Here is an 11,132-nt window from a genome sequence, read left to right as displayed (position 1 = left end):
CAGCCAGATCTGTGTTTATTGTGTTGTGCAGGTTTGTGTGTTGATTTGTTTCCCTCCCTCTCTGAAGCAGCAGAGTCACAGTCTCTCTGCTCTGAGAGTCTGACGGCTTTCAACTCTCTTTCTGATGTTCCGTTCATCCGAGCGATGGTGGACGTTCATCCTCTCTAACAGTTGCTCTCGGTTCCCCGCTGCTTCGTCCGTCTAATCAAAGACTCAGTAACATCCAACACGTCTGATGAATGAAGCTCACTGAGGGAAACCTGCAGCTCTCTGTTCAACATGGAAAAGAACCAGGGCTTAAAAGACGCTGGTGTTAACTATCCTGCGAGGTGACAGACATACATTAACACGACCTTTGATCAGCCGACTGCGTCTCTGAGAGTGTCACCTACTAATAACTTCTCTGCTGTTCGTTTGTGGAGCCTGATCATTTTTCAGGCAGATAATTATTTTGCTGTAAACACGTCAAAAGTGCTCACAGTCAAAGTCATGCGTGTCTTTGTGGGAGAAAAAAGCTCCTTGACTTCAGGGTCTTTCAGGGTTTCACTCCATAATTATTAAGCTAACTAATTTAACGAGCTAACCTCAACAGTGACTTGTTGAGATTAGCCCTGAGGTTGTTTAATAAGGTAACCTGACACCTCAAAGTAATTAAAACAATTAAAAAGCTAACCCAGCGGTTTTCATGCTCGGCCAACAGCTTAACTTCAGCCGTTAACTATCTAATTTAACAGTTGTCAAGCTAATTTCAGTGGTTACAGGAGCTGTTTGTAAGTTTTGCTAATGCTACATAGCTAACGTTAGCATTAGCAGCTGTTTACTGACCAGTCTAGAAGAAATGTTGTGTTCAGGATCAAACTTCAGTTTAGTATATGTTAGTATATGTTAGTATATGTTAGTATATGTTAGTATATGTTAGTATATGTCAGTATATTTTAGTATATATTAGTATATATAAGTATATATTTGTATTAGTATAAATTAGTATATATTAGTATATGTTAGTATATATATATATATATTTGTATTAGTATATGTTAGTATATATTAGTATATGTTAGTATATATATATATGTATTAGTATATGTCAGTATATATTAGTATATATAAGTATATATTTGTATTAGTATATGTTAGTATATGTTAGTATATATTTGTATTAGTATATATTAGTATATATTAGTATATGTCAGTACATGTCACTATATGTCAGTATATTTTAGTATATGTTAGTATATATTAGTATATATTCATATATCAAAGACACTGTTGGTCTCTGAACCTTTTATTAATTTCAGCTCAGCTCGATGGAAACACGAGGTTTAATTACAGATGTGAAATATGCAGATTGAGTCCAGGTCCACGTCTCATGCTTTAATTTGGCAGCAGCAGTGTTTTCTGAGGAGGCAGTGTCTGATACATATTCAGTATCCACTTATTCCAGTACATAATCTAACTTACAGTATGTCATGCCTACAGCCTAATGAGTAAAATATTAAAATCAAGACAATAGTTTGTCTCAGACATAATTTAAATTCAGCAGTAGAAACCTCGGGATCTGGACTGGAATGTAAAACAACATGTTTGTTTGGATGGACTTTCCAATGAGCACGGGGAAATTAAGAAAATTATGAACATTTTTATATTAAATCCTTTGTTAATGAAGTAAATAATGAAGTAAATGATGCTGTAAATGTTCACATCTACCTGTAGTTGTGTTTTTGTGTATCTATGTATTGATGTGACTTTGATTTAGTTTCTTATTCATAATTTATTTGTGATTTTTTTGTTGTAGTGTTGTTGCAGTTCTTTCTGAGGTTCATCAGAGGTTGAAATAATTGATTGATTTTTTTTTTCCCAGGGGACCGCTGTGAATTTGACCGGCGACAGGGCAGGTGTGTGCCAGGTGTGTGTCGTAATGGAGGGACGTGCCGGGAGCTTTCAGGTGGGGGTTTCCGGTGCGAGTGTCCTGCAGGAGGATATGAGCGTCCATACTGCACCGTCACCGCCCGCTCCTTCCCGCCCAAATCCTTCGTCATGTTCCGGGGCCTCAGACAGAGATTTCACCTCTCCATCTCATTAACGTGAGTCAAATGGAAATTTTATCTCCTTCCTGTCTGTGATTTTCTTTTCTATACATTTCTATATTTGACAATTCAAATGTGCTTTTCTGTTTTTAGTTTTGCTGTTCCCTCTTTCCTTCCTCTCTGTCAGTTTCCATCCCTCTTCATCAAGTCTCTCTCAGACGGATCCATAACCACTCCTCTTTGATTCTCAGAGCTCAGAGTTCCTCTCCTCTTTACTTTAATCAATTTATTTCATCTCTGTCTCAGAGATCGATCCTATTATTCATGGTTCCTCCACCTCTCCACAGAGAGAAGAGCTCTCACTCCTCTCACTCCTCTTTCATCCTTTAATTTACTGGCTTCACTCACATCTCCTTTGCTTCCTGTCTTTCCTCTCTCTCGTCTCATCTCACATCTCATCTCCAGAATTTCTGGTGACCTCATGCTCTTTCTGTGAAGTGGTCTGAACGATTAGCAGCCCAGTCCATGGACAGACTGTTAGTCACAGTTAGTGCATTAATGTAAATGAGTTAAAGTTAGTGCATTAATGTAAGCTCACATGAAGTCATTCCTTTGAAACAACCTAACTGAAGCAGAAATGGACAGTTTTAGCTCTGCTGTCAGAGCCAGAACATTTGAGCTGGAATTAGTTTTATTATTTTTATTTTTGTAAGTGTCTGCACTGAATACATGTAACCCAGAGAGACACGAGACTGAGATCAGATTTACAGGTTTTTTTTTTTAAATATCTTTTGTTTTGTGTGGTTGTAGGTTTTGTACCTGGAGGTAAAAGTTAATTTTAAACGTTGATGTTAAACGTTGATGTTAAACGTTGATGCATTATTGCTGCAGAGGTCAGTGATCGTCTCCTGACTTCAGGTCCTTTGTCTTTGTCTCGCTCTCCCGCCGCCTGAGTGGTCATGTATGGCAGATCTGAAGTGGTCCTTAAGAGTGGTCAGGCAGGGGTATGGGATGGTTGCCATGGGTGATGTCGTTTAATGTCAGTTGCTAGGGTGACTTGGCCTCGGGGTTGTTGCTAGGCTGATGTGGCCACCGTGTAGTGGTTGCTATGAGAGACTGCGGCCGTGGTATTCTTGCTAAATGAGCCTCGGTGCTGTGTCGGTACGTCAGGGTAAAACATATGATTTGTTCCACTGATTTGTGACCATCAGCAGAGGAGCGATCGTAAGTCAAGGACTGAAGTGTGACTGAAGAAAGAGGTTCAGTGTGATCGTTTCTCCCCTGGAAGAATCCAGTGAAGGAAAACGTCACGTTTGGGGCAACAGCGGAAACTGATGGTTTAAAATGTGCAGCAGTTTGTAGAAACGTGGGCAGTAAAATGTTCTAATGTTCTCTTTACTGTCAGTAACTGGTGTCGCCGTGTCCTTGAGGAAGACGGAGATGTAGTTGAACAGATAATAGGGACTTTAAGCTGCTGTGGTTGAAGTGACGTCTACGGCGCCCGTTTACATTCCAACACGTTGCCGTAGTGATGGAAATCAAAGATCGCTAAGCAACAATGAACTCTAACAGCGGCTACTTGTCTACTTCAGGAACCGAGTCGCTCTGAACATTGATACAGTCTCTTAACGTGACCTGAGAGCTGTTGATATTTGCTTCAGTGACAGTTTAATATCAGATGAGGCGTTTGTGACTTCAGCACCACGGACAGCATCACGGTGTCATCCACTCACAGCACAGCGAGGCCGGAGAGGGAGGGCGGAGCTTAACGACAGTTTGTGATTATAAGGGCTGAACCGGTTAGCCTGGCTCCTCAGCATCCTTAGTGCTGCTCATATACATGTCCATGAGTAACCTGGAAACATCAGTCAGATCAGCAGGTGTCTTTAATGATTATGTCATTTAACAAAGATGTTGTGATTCAGTTGGAACGATCGTTTGTTCATTTTACTTTCACTGAAATAATGAAAAAATGATGATGATGTTATTTCTGTTCCTCTACGTCTGGAGAACATGATCTGTAGGTCGGGGCGTCTCTGTAGCTCCACAACACGGATGGTGCTAACAATGCTAATGCTAACAATGCTCAACAATGTGACACATTTCACCTTCTTCAGAGAAACTGCAGCTGCTGAGATCTGGATATTGACCTTAACAAACTGAGATGTTGATAATGTTTTATTAATTGTGCAGCTCTACTGATAATCCTTAAATCTACTAACGGTATGATTGTCAAATGTGACAAAAACATATAATTATCCTCTAACTCTTTAACATAACGGAGGGTAAACTCGTCTTTCTCCTGTAGTAGACAGTTGAGCTGTGACGATAGGACGTCATCACGCCGTGGTCGTCCCTTCACCCGTCGCTACTGAACGATCCACAGCACATTCACATCTGGGAGCTTCAGCCTCACAACAAAACACTTTTCACTGTCAGACTCATTTCCAATGTCTGAATAAAGAGTTTGGTTTAAGCTGATTGATCGTTAGTCAATGCCTTGCTCTTGGGCAGCGTGACACGTGTCATTTAAACCCAGGATCCAGTTCCTATTGTTGCTGGGTAAAGCTGCTGTCATGTTATCTGATGGTGACTCTAACAGACTGTCAGCCTCCCTCCCCTGACGTCACTGTTTTATTTAGTGTCCTGTTTGCTGCGAGCCTCACTCCTTGGCCTGGTTTCCACATCAGGGCCAAACAGGACTTAATCATTATTCATGTCACTCACTTTCTCCCAGAGCATTTTATTTCTCCACTGCAAAAAATGTTTTTCCTGTAAGTGCCTCACATGTTTGTGTAGCTGTGACTCTGCCGGTGGAGGAGTGTGTTTCTGTGTGGAGCTGTGACAGAACTGACATGTCTTTACTGCAGAGCTGCATAGACGTATTTTAAACAGGGAAGTTTCCCTTTCCTCAGCTGAGTTTGAGTCCCTTTCATCTGCTGAGCTGTGGGTTTAAGGAAAATAAATTGTGATGTAGACGTGATTTACCTTCATTAGGTTTATTGCTTTCAGCACAAACACTCGCCTCATATTATTATTTCTGTCATATGCAGTTCTTTTGCTGCAGAAAACACATTTCACAAACAATAAGCACAGTAACAAGAACAGACATATGGAACATGCAACACAAGCTTCATTTACAGCCCCTCTGCTTCACTGACTCCACTCACCCTCTTTATTTTCTCTGGCAAAGCTCAGGTTACATTATTTCCAGCTATTTCTGGCGGCTTGAAGAGATTAGATCTGCACACTGTTGAACTAAAGCAGAGCCATGCAAACAAGACACAGGCCGCAACTGAATAACCGCAGGTTTATTCTAGAGAATAACGACCCTGTCAGATAACGGGGGGATACAGTCGTCATGATAGAAGTGATGATACCATCTTCTCCTCACTCTGCTGTGTTGCATTAATGCATCTAACCTTACAGCCACATTGATCTCTGCTGGAGGTTCAAGCCAAGAATGTAAATGCAGATACAAAACAGGAATGAGTAGAAACATTTTTCTTCAAAGACTCAGGTTTAAGCCACTAGTTCAGAAAGCAGCAAGCAAAGCATTTTAAAGCCTCAGCTCCAGAGCTGCTCTGAACCCCACCTGCAACATCTGTACACTTATTTATCTAGTGGGGGGGGGGGGGTTACAGTTTTGATTAAGTGCATACATGAGATATTTATACCCTCAATATTAGAGCTGCACAATTAATGGGAATTATATGATGATTATAAGACCAACTGTCTACTACAGGAGAAAGACGAGTTTACCCTCCGTTATGTTAAAGAGTTAGAGGATAATTATATGTTTTTGTCACATTTGACAATCATACGTTAGTAGATTTAAGGATTATCAGTAGAGCTGCACAATTAATAAAACATAATCAACATCTCAGTTTGTTAAGGTCAATATCCAGATCTCAGCAGCTGCAGTTTCTCTGAAGAAGGTGAAATGTGTCACATTGTTGAGCATTGTTAGCATTAGCATTGTTAGCATTAGCATTGTTAGCACCATCCGTGTTGTGGAGCTACAAAGACGCCCCGACCTACAGATCATGTTCTCCAGACGTAGAGGAACAGAAATCATGTGATCCAGTGAAAATGCAAAAACAATCAGTGACACTGAAATCACAATATCTGCCAAAATAATCACAACATGACTTGTATCTCTTGTCTATCTCGTCTTTCGGTTTTTAAAGTTGTTTTATTTGTTTTTAAAGCTCTTCATGGTTTTGGATCGGCCTCCTTCACAAGCTCTCAGATCGTCTGCTGCCGAGCTTTTACTCGTTATTCACACAAGAAAATAGACAGAGCAGCTTTTTAACTTTCCTCCAAAACTGCTGCACAGCCCACTTTCTTAAACTACAGCTCTTTGTTTAACTTCCCTCATATTTTACTATTCTTACTGTTTGCTGTTTTTATTTTCATTTACATATTTTATCATCTAATGTTTTTCTATTGTCTATTTTCATTGTCCTTCAATCTGCCCTCATTCTATACTATTTGATTTTTTTTTCATTGTCAAGATAAGAGCTGCATCTCTTTTATGAAAAGTGCTCTATAAATAAACTTATTATTATTATTATTATTAATATTAAATGTGTAAGAATCAGTGATTATTGACCTTGAATTGCTCATTTCAGTAACACAGATTTCATCTCTGTGCTACTCTCCTTCAGTCAGCTGATCTTTTCCAAGTTGGTTTTATTTTGAAAACAGGATGTAAATACTTTTTAAAGTGGACGTTCAGTTCAGTGGGGATCTGATCTGTGTGTCTCTTGCCAGGAGAGAAGATTTGTCATCTGTGCTGTAGAATCCAAAAAACTAACAGTGCTTTTGATCAGGCTGTGTAAACACGGCCCAGACTCAGCACCCCCCCTGGCCCTGCCATGGAAAACAGAGTAATTATAATATATATTATAATTATGAACATAAATATATATTTGTATTTATAAATATATATAAATGCATTATAATTGCATGACTCTGAGCAGCTGGAGGGAGAGGAAGGCTGCAGCAGCATTTATTGATGTGGCACAGTTTTAAAAGCTTGTGCTCCTCCATGTTAACACTAGGAGTCAGGTTCAGTCTCTGTGTGACATCAGGCCTCACGGTGTCGGGCTTCCATGTTCTATTTACCACATTAAAAAATAAATGAAAAAGTTATTTGTATGTTTCATGAAAAATATCCAGTTGACATATAATTCTCATGTTGCATACAGAATATTTATCAATCAGCGTATTATGGAGGATGTTTTGTGTGTTGTAGTTTTGCCACCCTGGAGAACAGTGGTCTGCTCTTCTACAACGGACGCTTCAACGAGAAACACGACTTCATCGCCCTGGAGATCCAAGAAGGACAAGTGGTTCTGAAGTACTCCACAGGTACTGACCCTGAGTCAGTGCCCTGTGCTCAGGTGTTCTGTATTTATAAAGGACCTGTAGATTGTTTGGAGTACTCATGTTCATTATGATCACTGTAAATCCCAGTCTATGAGCCAAACATATAAAAACATGAAGCTACTAATTACCTGTCTAAGCACAGAGGATGTGGTTATATGTTCATGTTTATGTGTGTGTGTGTTTCATGCACAGGTGAAGCTGAAATGAGCGAGATGAGCTTCGTCATTATACAGTTAATATTTTACTTACAGTAAAAACAAGTAAAAAGTCACCTCAAGCAGTGATAAGTCGATCAAATAAACGTCTGTTACCTGCTGATGTGTTGACACTACCTTGATCCCTGCAGGTGAATCTTCCACCCAGGTGAGTCCCTTCCTGCCTGGTGGTGTGAGCGATGGAAGCTGGCACACAGTTCACATCCACTATTACAACAAGGTGGGTTTAACATGTCAGTCTGCTGCTGTGTCCTGGAACATGTGGAGTGTTGATCTTACCTTTGATCCAACATGTTGTGCTCCTGACGTCTGTTTGATACTTGAGTCATCCTCTGAAGTTTCTGTTGTGATAGTAGTTTTTACTTGTGATGCGACGGCAGATCAGTTTCTCCTCCTTCACACTGACGGAGCACTTTGAATTAATCCGAGGTGTTTGAGGTGTTTGAGGTGTTTGTGTGCTCGTGCCGCTCTGTGGGGCGTTTGCTTGTCACCATTTTATTCATGCGTCTTCGCCGCACATCTCCTTTAATTTTCTTCATGTTCTTTCATTTTCCTCAGCCAGCTACACGCTATGTGAGTATGAGTGTGTGTCAGGGTGCACATACACTTCTTCCTCTCCTCCTCTTTCTTTCCCTTCCTCCTTTCTTTTCACCAGCAGACAGTAAGTGACGAGTGACTGTGGTGTCTTTCCCATATACAGTGTCTGTTGTTTCTTGTCTTACTAACTCAGTTTCCCTCTTTTCATTCTAACATGATGAGACTATAGTCTGAGGCTACGTCCACACCCACGTTTTCCTTTTAAAACAATCTTCTTTCTACGTTTCTCCTCCGTCCACACTGTTGGAAACTCTGCTGACCCCGTTTTATTTTGAAAACTCTGTCTCTGTTGTACAGACAATCTACTTCCGGTTTACACCGGCGGAGATTGTTTTAGTTTGAAAACAGCGTTTTAAAATGAAAAGGTGGTGGTGTGGACGCAGCCTGATGTGTGGAGTTGATGTGGTGATGCTGGTTTAAACTCTGGCTGTAGAGAAAGCTGCTGGATCTCCTGCATGTTGCTGGTGTCATGGTCTTTTCTTGTTTTCTGTTCCTTTCGACTCTGTATTCAATCTTGTGTGTGTGTGTGTGTGTGTGTGTGTGTGTGTGTGTGTGTGTGTGTGTGTGTGTGTGTGTGTGTGTGCGCAGCCTAAGCGCAGTATGAGTGGCGAGGCCCAAGGTCCGTCGGATGAGAAGATCGCTGTGGTGAGCGTTGACGACTGTGACACAGCCTTGTCGCTTCGCTTCGGGACACAGCTGGGAAACTACAGCTGTGCAGCTCAGGGCAAACAGACCAGCAGCAAGAAGTGAGTCCATCTTCCTTCTGTGTTTTCTTTACAGTGGTGATCTGAAGCTCCACACGTCTGTGAGACGGTTACAGGATAAATCATCTGCTGCTCGCTGCCCACCATGTTGGGAATGACACACAACATACACGAAGTGCATTTGTTATATTACGTGTTTATGATGAAACTGACCTTCCAGTTTGTTGTGGTGGAGCTTTAGTGCTCCAGTTATTATAAGAGCTGGACTCGGACATCGATCCAGTCCGTTGTGATTTTAATCTGTGAAGCTTTGAACCGAATGACTCGTTTCCCGATGACATCACGAATCAATTAACTCCACATGAATTAACCACGATGTCAACGATCGTGGGTTGAACACCATCTTACTTTACTTGTTTGTTGCTGTTGATGGTTTCATGTCCTGTAGAAGTCGTATTATTCTTCCATGATTCATTCATCAACATGGCGTCAGATCCAGAACGCCGTTCGCTCGATCTCATACCCCAGAGGCATGATGGGAGTACCACTGCTGCACATATTCAATGGGCCGCATAATGTGGAAGTAACCCGGAGGCCAGAACCATTTTTGGCGTATACACCAGGCGAGCAATTTGTATAGGATCGAATGGGCTCCATCTTTAGATCCAGCGTCCTGTTGTAATAACATCCATGGTTTCGTTTGGCGCTCAGAGCTTTAGTGACAGGAAGTAAGTTCTAAAAGTTTACCAGAGAATTCCCCTGAGCTTCCTGTCGCCTCGTACCAGAAGAAGAGAGCTGTTTAACGTGTACTTGATGATCATCAAAGAGTAAATTTATTGCGTGAATCTCCGTCACCTCCAGCGCGGCAGCTGAGCGGCTCTGAGCGGTCACCGACCCTGAGCTGTTTACGCAGGATGAGCAAACGTCTCTCCAAAGACAAGTTTCATTAAACATCATCTGTGACTGATCAGAGGCTGAACACAGAATCAAATATCACTAAGCAGAAAACCAATAAAGCCGCTGAGCAGCTCAGAGGAACCAGCTGTTGGTACGAAGCTCTGAGGTCACAGGTGAGAGAAGGTAGATCATGAGTCGGGACTGTCTGTAATTATAATGGACGTGTTTCCTGTTTACAGATGACAATAAAACACATTGTGTCTGTCATTATAGTTTATATATGGACTTTTATAGCATTCAGAAATAACTCAGCTTAGTGCAACAGTTTCAACACAGCCAGTGCACATCATAGATATAATAAACATAAACCATTAAATACAGTAGATTCCATCATAGTGAGTTACAGTGTGTTACAAAGAGTCCATCAGTATTTTTTAATTGGAATAACAACTGACAAATCAGCTGACGGGGCAAATGACCTCAAATATCTGTTTGATTCGGCTCCTAGGGAAAGTATGTTATTATTATTATTATTACGATTATTATTATTATTACAATTATTATTATTATCATTATTATTATTATTATTATTAAATGATCACATTGCTTTTTAGCCGTTTAGTTTTTCCCCAGATGATAATATAGAATAATATAGTATTATATAGTATAATATAATATAGTATAATATAATATAATATAGTATAATATAGTAAAGTATAGTAAAATATAATATTGTATAATATAATATAATATAGTATAGTATAGTAAAATATAATATTGTATAATATAATATAATGACACTGGGCTGGCAGAAAAAATTGTTTCAATAATAAAAAGTAAGAAAAGGAGACACGAGGAAATAGGAATTCTAAAATCCAAAACAGTGCGACATGAGACATTAGGGCGGGGCAGACAAAGTAAAAACAACAATCTACTTCAAAATAAAACAGGAAATAAACCAAAAGGCTAAAAGTTGAAAACAGTGGAACCAGGGCAGATCATGACAACAACTGTGTAAATAAATAAATGTGAACATGGAGCAGGGAGAAAGATCTGGTCAGACTTTAGTGTGTTTCAGTGTGTTTGAGCCTTTCTGCAGTTTGATCAGTTTAATCTGTTAAAACCTGAGACTGCTGTCGGGTGATGAGGTCACTGTGGAGGGAAGTCTGTGGGGACCTGAGGCTCTAATGAGGCTCGAATGTTTGACATCTTCTTTATTACGTCTGCCTGCATCTCTTTGATGGGCTCGTTAGTCTGTGGTGTTAACGTTCATCTCTTTTCATCTCTCTCTGTCTCTC

At 40.4% G+C, this 11,132-nt stretch overlaps 1 protein-coding gene across 1 annotated transcript in view; it reads left to right on the top strand.

The window, feature by feature from the left end:
• The window catches only part of LOC111649018 (cadherin EGF LAG seven-pass G-type receptor 2-like), a gene marked incomplete at its 3' end in the record, with an annotated part of 34,192 nt that overhangs the window by 19,406 nt on the left and 3,654 nt on the right, over nt 1–11,132 (top strand). The window contains exons 3-7 of the mRNA XM_023398757.2: nt 1,862–2,084; nt 7,288–7,403; nt 7,768–7,856; nt 8,195–8,209; nt 8,822–8,979. Coding sequence (XP_023254525.2) covers nt 1,862–2,084; nt 7,288–7,403; nt 7,768–7,856; nt 8,195–8,209; nt 8,822–8,979 — 601 coding nt within the window. The remainder of the gene's footprint in view (nt 1–1,861; nt 2,085–7,287; nt 7,404–7,767; nt 7,857–8,194; nt 8,210–8,821; nt 8,980–11,132) is intronic.

The sequence above is a fragment of the Seriola lalandi genome, unplaced genomic scaffold, assembly GCF_002814215.2.
Source record: "Seriola lalandi dorsalis isolate HSWRI2012SDOR001 ecotype SW California unplaced genomic scaffold, Sedor1 jcf7180002049824, whole genome shotgun sequence".
In the NCBI taxonomy this organism is placed as follows: domain Eukaryota; kingdom Metazoa; phylum Chordata; class Actinopteri; order Carangiformes; family Carangidae; genus Seriola; species Seriola lalandi.
The sequence above is the reverse complement of the archived record's forward strand: the minus strand, read 5'-3'. Positions and strand labels throughout refer to the sequence as shown.